We start from the raw sequence: 14,635 nt of genomic DNA, 5'->3' as shown, positions 1-14,635 counted from the left end.
TGTTTTATTTTGAAAGTTCTCCTGTCTTGTCTGGTTTCTTGAATTTTACTTCCTTTGGTCCCCATCTGCCCTGATCGTGTTCACCTGTGTCTTGTCTGCCCTGTCTGTATTTAAGTCATGTCTTTGCCTTCCTCCTGTGCTGGTTCATTTAGTCTTGTCATGCTGTCTCTTGTCATGCTGTCTCTTGTCACGTTCCATGTTTCATGTTCCTCGCCACGTCAAGTAAGTTTTGTTGGGTTTCAGAAATTCTGCTCTGCAGCGCTTTGTATTTGGTTTTTGTTATCATTAAATCCATTAGTCTCTGCTCCTTGTGCCTCCGCCTCTGCTACTGGGTCCTACCGGCTCTCGAGCCACCCCTCCACCGTGACAATGTTTCTGCTTTTACAGAATTTGATCACAAATACCAAGTCAGATCCAACATTATTTGATTAACAACTATCAAGGCCTTTGGACTAACTGAAATATCTGGCAGATGTGCTGAAGTGGTCATTTAGAAAATCTGTCTTACCATCTCAAATTTCCTACATAACAAACATGAGAACTTGTTGGCACTGTAGATCCTGGATAATAAATTTATAGAAATGTAGGTCCATGTTTGGATGCAAGTTGTTTACTTATCTTTGACCTGAAAACATAAATATTTAGTATTTTTTTTTTTTTTTAAGTTATGATCCAACCTTTTACAAGAGCAATGCACCATCATTGAAATAACTATTTGGATATTATTTGTCTTTCAGGGACTTCCTCGAGGGGCGCCACACCAGATCATTTGCCTCCAACTCTATCCTCTGTATTGTTTCTAATACCACCAACCACCCTTACATTCTCCTTCAGTAGATCCATTAATCTCCTATTTGGTCTTCCTCTAAGCATTTTTCCTGCTAGCTCAAACCTCAGCATCCTTTCACCACTGTCCCTCCTCTCACACCATCTCAGTCTGCTTCCCTGTGTTTATCTTTAAAACATCTACCATGATCTGTTCCTCTGATGGAACCATTCCTGATCCTATCCATCCTGGTCACTCCCAAAGAGAACCTCAGCTTCTTCCTCTCTGATACCCCCAAATATTGGTTCTTGGGCCATGGAGCATCCCCTGTCTAGGAAGGAAGAAGCCTGATATTAAACAAGAGGTTGAGATGTTGCTGATAAAAGTTGGGCTCACCTTTACGTGCGGCCGGAACTCAAAAATATAACTTCTTGAGAAGGTTTGTAAGATGATGTTGGCTTACTTGTGAGCCCCCTAAACAGCCATCAAGTGTTGGGGCTCTTACCAGGGGACGAGAGTGTCTACTTGTTTTTGGGCGGGGGATATGTCTTTGACCATGGTTTTGGCCTGTGCACTGAGCAGCAGTTCAAAGAATCTGACCTTATTGTCTCTCAGAGGGACACTCAAAAGTGCCCCAACGGGGAATTACATTTTCTGCCTGGGAGACTTTAATGCTGACATGGACAACAACCGTGGCACCTGGAAGGGCGTGATGGAGGGAAGGGCCTCCCTTGGCCTAGCTCAGCCACCAAATTGTTGGAGTTCAGCCAAGAGGGTCGTGTCCCTTTTCTTTTGGGCATCGGATAGGTATCTGACATTGGTTTTGGCCGACAAGCCTAACAGCAGTTCAGAGTACCAAACCTTCTTAGTGTCTCTCAGAGGTACTGGAAAGCGCCCAAATGGGGGACAACATTGTCCTCTTGGGGTCCTTTAACAACGTCATATGCAACAATAGTGGCACCTGGAAAGGTATTATGGAAGGAATGGCTTCAGTGATCTGAACTCAAGTATTCTGTTGTTGGAATTCTGTGCTCATTACGGTTTGTCCATAATAAACAGCATGTTCAAACATAAGTGTGTCACTAGCAGGGAAGAGGACGGAAATTTTTGGCAGATTCAAACATATTGTGAGAGATCTCTGGGAACATCTGACAGAATCCATAATAAAGGTCTTCAACTTTTAACAATTCACTAGGATAACTAGTCATGTTACTAATAAATAAATACACGAAAAGGGGTTCAACACAAAAGAGCATCTTAATGCGGAGAAATAATTTGCAGATAACAGAAAATTTCCGACACAACCTGTTAAAGTGGGTGTTTCCACACAAAAAACCAGTCCAGCTTCGTTGCAATATCCCAACTGGGTCTGCATTTATTAACAACGTCGGCCTGTATCTCTTCTTCTCCGGTCTCACTTCCTGAACTTCAACATAAATAGACAAACCATCATTGCCCCCTAGTGGCAGGTCCATTAACTTAAACAAACAATATACCATATTGTTACATCTTTTCTCTTTTTGGAAGCTACTGCTCAATGTTATTCTTTGTACGGTCAAAATAAAAAGAATCATCACATATGTCTAGAACAGCTAAATCAGTTTACCATGACACAATCCAAACTTTTCAAACAAATGTTTGAACATTTTTTTTTTTTTTCTACAGGAGTGTCTGTTCAGGAAACAAAGTCTTTGTAGCGCCTTGGCTTGTGAATGACCCTACCAGCTCTGGTTGTTATTGGTCTCTCAGGGGTCGGTTGAGTTTGTACTGACTCTGCTTGGGCACTTTCCGGGTCAACCGTCTCAATATCAAGGGGTACTGTTGGTGTTATGTTGTGAGAACGCCTGAGGTGCCTACGGTTTCTCCTCAGCACAGCACCTGACTCCATTGCAACCTCATAGGACCTATCCTCGACAGATTTTCTCACCAAACCTCTCCTCCATTTGTTGTGGGGCTGAAAAGGCTGAACTCTCACAGCATCACCTACTTTCAAAGGACTGAGGTCTCTGGCTGATCGGTTGTAGTAAGCACACTGACGATGTTGGTTGTTAAGCAGTGCTTCCTTGGCTTGAGGTACTTTGGGCTTGAGTAGACTGGGTTTGACTGGAAGCAATGTCCGTGTGCGGCGACTCAGTAGCCTTTGTGCTGGGCTGCTGTCCAGTCCCTGGGATGGTGTATTGCGATGGTCTAAGAGTGCAAGATAAGGATCTAGTCCAGAAACTTTGGCTTTGTGTAACAGTCTCTTGGCCGTCTTAACAGCTGACTCGGCTTTGCCATTACTCTGTGGGAAACCTGGGGATGAGGTTTTGTGTTCAAATTCCCACCGTAGGCTGAATCTCTGAAACTCTTGAGAAGAGTACTGTGGTCCATTGTCTGAGACTACAGTGTTGGGGATGCCGTATCTAGCAAAATGAGCTTTCAATTTTTTAATCACGGTGCTCGATTTGGTGTCTGGCAGAAAGTCTATCTCCCAAAAGTTGGAGTAATAGTCAACTATTACATGATAGTCTTTGTTGTCAAACTGAAATAAGTCAACACCCACTTTGGCCCACGGCCTGTTTGGTATTTCATGTGGGTGGAGTGTTTCCTTTTGTTGTTTGTCATCTACTGACCTGCAGATATCACAACGAGCAATATGTTTCTTGATTTGGTCACTCATGCCAATCCAGAACACGCATTCCCTGGCTCTCCTTAGGCATCCTTCTGCACCAAAATGAGATGAGTGCAGGCGTCTGGTGATGTCCTCCTGGAGGGAAGAAGGGATAACCGCACGTTCTCCTTTAAACACAATGCCATCTTGGTGACTGAGTTCCTCTTGAAAAGAAAAGTATGGTTTTATTTCAGTTGGTATTGCTCTTTTATCTGAAGGCCATCCTTGCTGCATCATTTTGATAATCATTTGTAGAGTTTTGTCACCTTTTGTTGCTGTTCTGATCTGGCTAAGACTGTCATGGGAAATAGGCAAATGTTGCAACATATTAACAGTCTCTATTTCAGCTTCTCCAGAGTCCTGGTGTGCACCTTCTGGGAGGTATGCTCTGCTCAATGTGTCTGCCAGTAACATGTCTTTGCCTGAGACGTACACCACATTCAGGTCATATTTCTGAATACGTAGCATCATTCTTTGGAGTCTCTTTGGTGCACTTAACAGTGGTTTTCTAACTATGGTCTCTAAGGGTTCATGGTCAGATTGGACGGTGACTTTGCGACCATAAGTGTACTGATGGAACTTCTCGACACTGAAAACCATAGCTAAGAACTCCTTCTCGATCTGAGCATAACCGCGTTCTGTTTGCGTGAGTGCTCTACTTGCATATGCGATGGGCTTTCCCTTCTGTAGGAGTGCTGCACCCAAACCTGCGTCTGATGCGTCACATTGCACCACCAGATCATCTTCTGGGCTGTAGTACTTCAGGGTAGGAGCATCTGCAATCGTCTGTTTAAGTTTCACGAAAGCATTCTCATGATGATCTGTCCATTCCCATTCCGTGTCTTTATGGGTCAACTGTCTTAACACTGCACACTGGTTGGAAAGATGTGGGCAAAACTTAGCTAAATAATTAGCCATGCCTAGCAGTCTTTGTATTGCCTTCACATCTGTGGGCCTCGGCATTTGTTCAATTGCATGCACCTTGTCTGGGTCAATCTTAAGTCCATTCGCTGTGAGACGATGTCCGATGTATGTGCACTCACGTTCTCAGTTTAAACTTTTCTGGGTTCAGTTTGATGTTTTTCTGTTGACAGCGTTCCAGGAATTTTCTCAACTTTGCATCATGGTCTTGGATGGCTGCTTCCTGACTTTCACCTTGGCCTGTTATAAGCACATCGTCAGCAATAATGTAAAGGCCTGGCAGCCCATCCAGAGCTTGGGTCAGTTTTCTCTGGAAAACCTCAGGTGCTGGACTAATCCCCATGGGCATTCTAAGCCATCTGTAGCGCCCAAATGGAGTGGAGAAGGTAGTGAGGTAACTCGACTCCTCTGCGAGTTTCACATGCCAAAATCCATTCTTAACGTCGCAAACTGTGAACACTTTTGCCTTAGACATGTCTGGAAGTACATCCTCAATAGTAGCCAATGGAAAGTGACTTCTTTTGAGTGCCTTATTCAAGGGCTTTGGATCAATGCAAACTCTGAGTTTACCGTTCTGCTTTTGCACAACCACCATGTTGCTGATCCAATCTGTGCTACAGTCAACTGGGGTGATAATACCTCTCTGCTCCAACTTCTGAAGCTCCTCCTTTAGTGGCTTCATCATGGCGACAGGCACTCGTCGCTTTGGGAGTTGTACTGGCTTCACGCACTGGTCCACTTCCATTTTGTATTCTCCTTCCAGACAACCGTCTCCTGTGAACACATCTGCAAAATCTGTTTTAATTTGTTCGAATGTCCATTTTCCGTTTGCATCTTCTCCTTTTGTCACAATGCTATCCATAGTCATAATGTTTTCATAGTGTACTTTTATCAGCTTCATAGCTTCACTAGCTCTTTTACCAATCAGTGGCACAGGGCTGTCTTTGTCTACCACCTGGAACTCTAACTGGTATAGTTTTTGGTTTCTGGGGTTCCTTAACTTCACTTTACATTTACCCAGTGGCTTCACTTTGCTACCGTTATACATCACTAACACAGAATTTGTTTCATCAAGTGTTACATCTTTGTTTAGCAGGTCAACAGGTAACACATTACATGTGGCTCCACAGTCTATTTGAAATCTTACCATCTTTTTGCCTAAGAGCATGTTTGAAAACAGTTTAGCGTCTTTCATTTTGTCAGAGCTAACAGGTTTTCCATTTTCTCCTTGTGCCTCATCTTTAACACACAAAATATCCTCAAACTCACTTTCACATTCTGTTATATGATGCACTGTTTTCTTCTTTCGTGTGTCAATGCGGGCTTTACACATTGCAGCAAAGTGGTTTTCCTTACCACACTTTTTGCATTTTTCCCCAAATGCTGGACATTTTAGTTTGCTCCTTTGATGCGTTCTGCCGCAAAACTTGCATTCCACTGTGCTTTCTTTGTCTCTTTTTGTCTGATGCTGGTGAGGAGACCTGTGTACAGCGTGAACGTCCTCCTCCGTTGTACTTGAAATTGCTTTGCAGTTCTCCCGGGATAATTCAGCCGCTCTGCAGAGTTGAATACAGGTGTCCAACGTCATGGCTCTCTCTCTCAGAAGCCTTTCTCTCATGCCGTCATTGTTAATGCCACATACTATCCTGTCTCGGATGAGTGAGTCTCTTAAAGTGCCAAAGTTGCACGTTTTAGTGAGCAGTTTCAGTTCAGTCACATAACTATTAATGGACTCACTGATGCCCTGATTTCTGGTGAAAAATTTGTATCGCTCCACTGTTTCATTCACCGTGGGATTGCAGTAATTGTTAAACTTTTCAATCATGTCATCCACCTTCCAGTCAGACTGTGGCGTGTCCCCCATTAGTGTATCCATTTTCTCCCACCAAATAACGGAATAGAGTCACTCTCTTACCCTCCTCATCTGGGGCAACTGTCAATCCAACATAAAGTTGAAACTCATCTCTCCATGTCTTCCATGTTTTCGACAGGTTGTTGGAGTCCAGACACAGCACTTGTGGAGTTTTCAGTCCTTCCATTTTAGCTAGCTCGTCCGTGTGTGATGCTAAGCTCTGCTAATGTTAGCGCTTCACCGTCTTCCACGGAACCTCTGCAGCAAACGACGAGAGAAAAAAATGCTCTTAAAAAATCCGGGTAGAGTTCTCTACCGCTGCCACCATGTTAAAGTGGGTGTTTCCACACAAAAAACCAGTCCAGCTTCGTTGCAATATCCCAACTGGGTCTGCATTTATTAACAACGTCGGCCTGTATCTCTTCTTCTTCGGTCTCACTTCCTGAACTTCAACATAAATAGACAAACCATCATTGCCCCCTAGTGGCAGGTCCATTAACTTAAACAAACAATACAATACCATATTGTTACACAACCCGTGCATAAATCAACAGACTAAATTAAGGTATAGTCAGTCAACAATATGATCATTGTTCCATTCCAAAACAAACATTCAGGTGATTAGGCGTGCTCAGCCTTAGTCATTCATAGAGTTCAATTCTTCCGGAAAGTCAATAATTCCAAAAAATGAGGTGAGTCAATAAAGAAAGGAAAAAAATATAGCCCTAAAGCGATCGCTATTTTCTGGTATACCAGTAACTAAAAAAAATATGGTTGGATCTCACCAGCGTTCTTCCAGGATCGTTGACGTGGCCTCTCGCAGCAAACTCTCCTGCTCCCGATCACGAAACACGTCTGCTGTGGGAACCGCGCCTCCCGGTAATGCTTCCTCCGTAGATCTAATGATCCGGCTCCGGTGGGTTTCTTTATTTTTCCGTTAAAGCCATCAGCATTCGAAAAAGTCAGAGAATTCACTCCAAACATCCACCTGTGGAGCTGTCATTCGCGGCCTGCAGGTGACAGGGGAGATCCTCGCGCCACACCCCTCATCGGCGTTTTCAAGGAAGTCAGCTGGCCTCGCTGTCTCGTCACCACCCCCTTATATAGTCTTTTGATGACGTTCCCCATTATTTAGTTTTGATTCTGTTTTGTTTATGGAGTAATTTAAATGAAAAAACAGACAACCCTTTTTTCCCCACAGCAGGAGTACATACATACGTTTTTATATACAAAACATAAATTCCTGACGGTACCATGTCAAAAGAATTTTCTTAACTACGTCTTGCACACATCAGTATAATGTGACATTGTCACAAACTCCCATATCAAGTGAGAACTTCAAACAGGTACCGAGGGAGGATGTGGATATTAACTCAGAGCTGACCATGTTCTCCACTTTGGTTGTCTTTGCGCTTGTTTGAAGCTGTGGTCTCGAGGTCTATGGTGCCTGCCGTGGTAGCAATGCCCAAGTCGGTGGACACCAAAAGTACGGGATGGCATGAGGCTGAAGAGGGGATTCTTCAGGAAACTGACAGGTACCAGCAACCTAAGAGAGCTACAGCCCAGGTTATTGTGAAGGGGAAAATTCAGTCTTGGATAAGGAATAACGGTTAGCCTCAAAGAGACTTTTGCAAACTCTCAGGGCGGGGAAGCAGTTTTCCACTGGCACCATTCTCAGGGCAAGTGGGGAGCTGTTGGGGAGAATTGTCAGGTGGTGGAACAGATACTTCAAGAATCTCTGTAACCATGCTGAAATGCTTTCTGTTTATGAAACTGAGGCCAGAGATACTGTTGGGGGTGCTGTCCACCAGCTCTATTGAAATCCTTGAAGTAGTTTAAAATTAAATCTGTGGCAAGGCACTAAGTTGTGTCAATCAAAAACAACTTTGAATCATCTCATCAAAGTCTTTTAAAGCCTGAATATTTGCATTTAACAGCTAAAGCCCAAATACCTACTGCATTTAAATATCTCCCCACAGGTCAAAAATCACAGAAGCAACGGTCCTCTGTTTCATGTCCGATAGTACAGGCTTCCACATCAACCATCAATTTCTGATATTGGACACCTTGTTACTTTATAAACGTAATTGATGTGAAAAAGGACTAGCACAGTTAACAATGCTCCTTGTGTTGTAAAATAGGTTTAAACAGTGGGAGGAGCTTCTTGACATTCAACTATATAATGAGAACTAAACAGTTTCGGAAGCTCTGCAGCCTCCTGTCCTCTGTCTGGCATGATGGAGACTCTGAACACAGATGAGCTCTGCTTCCCACACCTCCTCAATGCCTCCTGCAGGAAGCCGCCACAGCGTCCTGCTGAGAACGTTTTCATCTTCATGGTGTTGTGTCTTCTGTCTGTGCTGACTGTGACTCTAAACCTGCTGGTTATCATCTCTGTCTCTCACTACAGGCATAGAAACTAACATAACGTTTTCTGACTGAATCTTATTTTGATGGCTGTTTCAATAATTGATTGTTATTTTTTCCAGGGCACAAAGTATCAGATATGTCGAACTTTAGAACTTCAGAACAGTCTAATCCAAATACTGCAGCTGTTGTTTCTCTGTGTCTGCAGGCAGCTGCACACCCCCACCAACCTCCTCCTGCTCTCTCTGGCCGTCTCAGACTTCCTTGTTGGGTTCTTTGTGATGCCGATTCGTATTCTTCTCACAGAGGGTTGCTGGGTTTTGGGGACTTTCATGTGTGGACTGTTTAACTTTGCCTCTTTCATTCTTACATCTGTGTCAGTGGGACACATGGTGCTCATATCAGCTGATCGATACGTGGCCATCTGTGACCCGTTACGTTACCCCACCAAAGTCACTCTGAGGAGAGTTCAAGTCTGTGTTTGTCTGTGTTGGGCCGCTTCTGCTTTCTACAATGGAGTGATTCTGCAGGTCGCTCTCACAGACCCAGACAACAATAACCACTGCCTTGGAGAGTGTGTGCTGCTTGTAGATTATCTAACAGGAGCTTTTGATGTGGTCATCACTTTCTTTGGTCCCATTATAGTCATTGTGGTTCTGTACATGAGCGTGTTTGTGGTGGCTGTGTCTCATGCTCGAGCCATGAGGTCTCACATCATTTCTCTCCAGAGTTCAGCTCACCTGAGTGTAAAAAAGTCTGAACTGAAAGCAGCAGCAGCTCTGGGTGTGGTTGTGTTCATGTTTCTGGTGTGTTTTTGTCCGTATTTCCTCCCTTCTGTCACGGGACAAGATCTTGACTCCAGTCATTTTTCTTCAATTTTTGGAATTTGGCTCTTTTACGCAAACTCATGTTTGAATCCAGTGATTTATGCTTTTTTCTATCCCTGGTTCAGGAAATCTCTGAAGAGTATTGTTACCCTGCAGATACTGCACCCTAACTCCTGTGATGTCCTTTTATTGTAAAGTTGTCAAACAACTCATAGAAATGGGACCCTATTTTGGTTTTACCCCTATACATGTATTTGTATTTTTTTCCAGGAATTCATGAAAAAATAAACTTTTTGATCAGCAACATTTATTAAACTCTTTTTTGGGAATCGCTATAAATAGTACAGAAAAAATAAATAATTAGTAGCAAGGCAGCAATTAAATTATTGAATACAACAGGTGTTTGGCTGGGGCAAAGAACTTGTGACTGAACCTGGAGGTTTGTTTCTCTGCAGTTATCATCATCCTTTGGGAGGTTAGCAGTAAGTGGAGAAGGAAGATACGTTTTTTCAATGCTGTGGTCATATTTGCATCCAGGGAACATTTCTGCTATACTGTTAAAATGTCGCATGTTTTTTTCTTGAACCAGACTCTACACTGCAAACTTTAGAGAGGAACCATAAGTAGGCACTTTCTGTTGGTCAATAAAACCCCACCAGCAACTTCTCCAAATCAAATGTGATTAAATTTGATTTAAAAAGCACTTTTTATATGCAAGTAAAACCAAATGTTTAAAGGAAATTTTGTTTCAAGCTTAAAAAGCTATCTACTTGGAAAAGATAAAACACACAACTGTCCAACCCCAACACACCCAACATGGTGAAACGTTATATAGCATATAAGTAAGATTAGAAAAGAAATAGAAATCTGGTTCACATTGTTTTTCCAAAGCACCGTGAACATTTTTTTAGCTGTATTTAGCAAAATTTTGCCAAGATGTGAAATCTCTAATAGTAATCTCATGGTTTGGCAGGACCGTGTCCCTCTGTCTCCCTTCTCTGGTTATCTCTGCTGGTGTTTGTCCCCAGGATTACTGCCGGGGACTCCAGATGCATCTGCAGCCCATCTACATTCACACTGGATATATGTAAAACTGGTTTTGCAAGCCCTTAGCCTCCAATCTGTCTACTAACTTTAAGTGGTATTGAGCCCACACAATGTCAAAAGGTTTACTTTGTCCTTTACTGCATTTTTACCTCATCTCTTATCATCATCTTACCATATGAAACACTTGGATTTTCTTCATCATTATGGACAGAAGTGACTACCATCTGCACCAGGGGGTATTCCAGTAGGCCAGTTTAAACTACCCTGACTTTAACCCTGAACTCTGGCTGAAATCCGCCTGAACTTGCTTACTCTGGGTATGTCGGTTCCAAAAGACCGGAAATGAGTTAGTGTAATTACACTCGACTTGGTAACCCTGGGTTAATGCGCGTGCACGGCAAGGACATAAAGGTATTCTCAATTGACCGCTGATTTCTGGAGTCACCATGGAAACGCATCGAGAAAAAAAAGAGAGTGCTATACTCCAGTGAGACGGAGTCGGAGATTTTAATGACGGCGTATGAAAATTATACGTCCTTCACGTCTATCCAACTCAATAAATGCTTTTACAACTCAAATTTACATATTTATCTAAATGTCATATTACTCCAATTCAATTAAATGTTTTTTCATCTTAATTTATTTTACTTCTTGAACTCTCATATGTCTTAGTTTGAGGCAGCAGATATTCTAATTTTTATAACATTAAAATGGACGACTGAATGTGGATTTGTAATATGAACCATGCTCTCTTTTGTCATGAATCTGATTTCAACTTCACTTCTTAGAATCCAAACTACCACTAGTGGTGCTAAATAAACTCATTATCCTCTCCCTCCCTCTTACTCGTGGTGCAGAAAGAATGAAACCTGGTAGAACAAAACAACTCGGCAAAACACAGTAAAACAGCTAAACAACTAAAGACATTTGGACAAAAACCCACACTTAAACCCTAATCCATCCAGACAGGCAAAAGGAATGGTATCCCACAATTCCTTGCGCTGCCAATCTAACAGCAACACCAAAGTTACACCTACTTAATTGAATTTATTTAAATGAAAGTAAAATAGCTATGTCTGATAACTATGTGTTATCTTTAAGTTGACTGAACTCAAACAAATGATTATCTTATTTGAAGCAAATAATTAAGTTATATCCATGTAAAAAAGTTTATCTTTAAACATCCATACGTGGTCTTTTCACCCTCTCACTGTTGAAAAAGTTTTATCTGAGCTTCTTCATCCACTAAATCATCTTCAAATGGACACGCCATGCTCCTTCATCTCTTTGAAACCAACTAACCTCTAATTAAACCTGCTCCAGACCAGGGGGGTTTTCCAGAAAGCATGTTTAACCCTTGTGCTATCCTATGCCCTACATTGAAGTGTTATCCCTATGACAAAGGTGGATAAAGGTAAAAATGATTTCATGTAATCCATGGACACCAGTGAAGATCACAAATCATTGAAGAAAAAAAGTTCAGCGCACTGTCTAGTGGGTCTAGATGACCCAATTCCCAATGTTAAAGTGCCCAGGATAGCACAAAGGTTAAACTACCCTGACTTTAACCCTGGACTCTGGCTGAATTCAGCCTGAACTTGCTTACTATGGGCAAAAAGGAAATAAATAAAAGTTTTGTTTGAATTTCATTTAGAAACATATCCAAAAGAACGGATATGAGTTAGCGTAATTACGCTCGACCGCCATCAGTGTGTGAACGTGTGTGTGCATGGGTGAATGGGACTGTGACTGTAAAGCGCTTTGGGCCTTCGAAAGAGGGTAGAAAGCGCTATGTAAGTATACGCCATTTACCATTTCGACTTGGTTACCCTGGGTTAATGCGCGTGCACAGCAAGGACATAAAGGTATTCTCAATTGACAGCCGATTTCCGGAGTCACCATGCAAACGCGTTGAGAAAAAAGAGCGCAATACTTTAGTGAGACGGAGTCGGAGATTTTAATGACAGCGTATGAAGATTATACGCCCATCAAAAAAGTAATACAGCTGGATCATCAGCAAAAGACAGAGTGTCTACTTGAAGAAAAAGAACAGAAAAAGTATATACTGTGAAAAAAAAAAAAACGCCCCTCTCACCCTCCGCGGGTGGTTTCTCCTCCAAGCTCGGGTCCTCTACCAGAGGCCTGGGAGCTTGAGGGTCCTACGCAGTATCTTAGCTGTTCCTAGCACTGCGCTTTTCTGGACTAAGAGGTCTGAGGTCTTTCCAGGTATCTGTTGTAGCCACTCCTCCAGCTTGGTGGTTACTACCCCAAGTGCTCCAATTACCACAGGCACCACTGTCACCTTCACTTTCCAGGCTTTCTCCAGTTCTTCTCTGAGTCCCTGGTATTTCTCCAGTTTCTCATGTTCCTTCTTCCTGATGTTCCCATCGCTTGGCACTGCCACATCCACCACAACGGCTTTCCTCTGTTCTTTATCCACCACTACAATGTCTGGTTGGTTCGCCATTACCATCCTATCAGTCTGGATCTGGAAGTCCCACAGGATCTTTGCCCTCTCATTCTCTACCACCTTCGGAGGTGTTTCCCATTTTGACCTTGGGGTTTCCAGTTCATATTTTGCACACATGTTCCTGTATATTATTCCAGCCACTTGATTGTGGCGCTCCATGTATGCTTTCCCTGCCAGCATCTTACATCCTGCAGTTATGTGCTGGATTGTTTCAGGCGCTTCTTTGCACAGCCTACACCTTGGGTCTTGTCTGGTGTGGTAGATCTGAGTCTCTATGGCTCTGGTGCACAGGGCTTGTTCCTGGGCTGCCAGGATGAGTGCTTCGGTGCTGTCCTTTAGGCCAGCCCTTTCTAGCCATTGGTAAGTTTTCTTGATATCAGCCACTTCAGTTATGGTCCGGTGGTACATCCCATGCAGGGGTTTGTCCTCCCATGAGGATCTGTCCTCCAGCACTGTATCCTTGTTGTATTCATCCTGGATAGTGGCTTCTACGCTCACTAGTCCTCGGCCTCCTTCCTTGCGGCTAGCATACAGTCTCAGGGTGCTGGATTTGGGATGGAACCTTCCATGCATGGTGAGGAGCTTTCGTGTTTTAACATCCGTGGTCTGTACCTCTTCCTTTGGCCATCTTATTATTCCTGCAGGGTATCTGATAACGGGCAGCGCGTAGCTGTTTATTGCCCGGGTCTTATTTTTGCCATTGAGCTGGCTTCTCAGGACTTGCCTTACTCGTTGATACTGTGTATATATATATATATATATATATATAGAGAGAGAGAGAGAGAGAGAGAGAGAGAGAGAGAGAGAGAGAGAGAGAGAGAGAGAGAGAGAGAGAGAGAGAGAGAGAGAGAGAGAGAGAGAGAGAGAGAGAGAGAGAGAGAGAGAGAGAGAGAGAGAGAGAGAGAGAGAGAGAGAGAGAGAGAGAGAGAGAGAGAGAGAGAGAGAGAGAGAGAGAGAGAGAGAGAGAGAGAGAGAGAGAGAGAGAGAGAGAGAGAGAGAGAGAGAGAGAGAGAGAGAGAGAGAGAGAGAGAGAGAGAGATAGATAGATAGATAGATAGATAGATAGATAGATAGATAGATAGATAGATAGATAGATAGATAGATAGATAGATAGATAGATAGATAGATAGATAGATAGATAGATAGATAGATAGATAGATAGATAGATAGATAGATAGAGATATGGATGGATGGATAGACACAACTCATAAAACTTTATTGAATTGATTCAATTGGTAACAAGTAATTGAGTTAAATTTATTCAACCTAATTTCTTATGTATCAGTATCCTGCTCTTTGCATTGTGGTTTCTTCACCTGAAGCCATGAACAGTACAGTGATAGTAGGGATCTAACCCACAGGGAGAGAACTTGCTGGCCATGGTAACCTTTCCTTCTTAACCAGCCGAGTAGAAAACCCCATATCCACCAAAGCACTGCAGAACTGGCTACCAATAAAGAAGTTCAAATATAATCAACGAATTGGATTGCAGAGGCGTAGTTGGTGTGATGTCACACAGGGATGTTGCTGTTAGGGGGTGGAGGCCAGCTAACGGCCTCATAACACTGGTATTTCCCTAAAGAGCCTGGGGTAATGATCAACAGGGGCCCTTAAAAGTTTTTATAGTAGGAGAAAGTAGGAGGCTACCACTATTGGGCACACTGTTTGGAATTATTTTTACATGTGTATAAAAAAATTCTTCTGGCACCCTCCATGGGGTGTTTCTCTCATAAGC

The 14,635-nt window shown here is 42.9% G+C and overlaps 1 protein-coding gene across 1 annotated transcript; it reads left to right on the top strand.

The window, feature by feature from the left end:
- The first annotated feature begins 8,426 nt into the window (after positions 1-8,426).
- On the top strand, positions 8,427-9,673 carry LOC101172291 (trace amine-associated receptor 13c-like). The gene has a single exon (XM_020713305.2). It carries the CDS (start codon positions 8,643-8,645, stop codon positions 9,576-9,578), a length of 936 nt encoding a protein of 311 aa, XP_020568964.1. The 5' UTR covers positions 8,427-8,642; the 3' UTR covers positions 9,579-9,673.
- Positions 9,674-14,635: the final 4,962 nt, after the last annotated feature.

The sequence above is a fragment of the Oryzias latipes genome, chromosome 21 (assembly GCF_002234675.1).
Source record: "Oryzias latipes chromosome 21, ASM223467v1".
NCBI lineage: Eukaryota > Metazoa > Chordata > Actinopteri > Beloniformes > Adrianichthyidae > Oryzias > Oryzias latipes.
Note: the sequence above shows the minus strand (reverse complement) of the source record. Positions and strands in the feature narration are given on the sequence as shown.

Excerpts from the sequence above, each read along its gene's own strand:
- LOC101172291 (XM_020713305.2), top strand. The coding sequence starts at position 8,643 with ATGGCTGTTTCAATAATTGATTGTTATTTTTTCCAGGGCACAAAGTAT.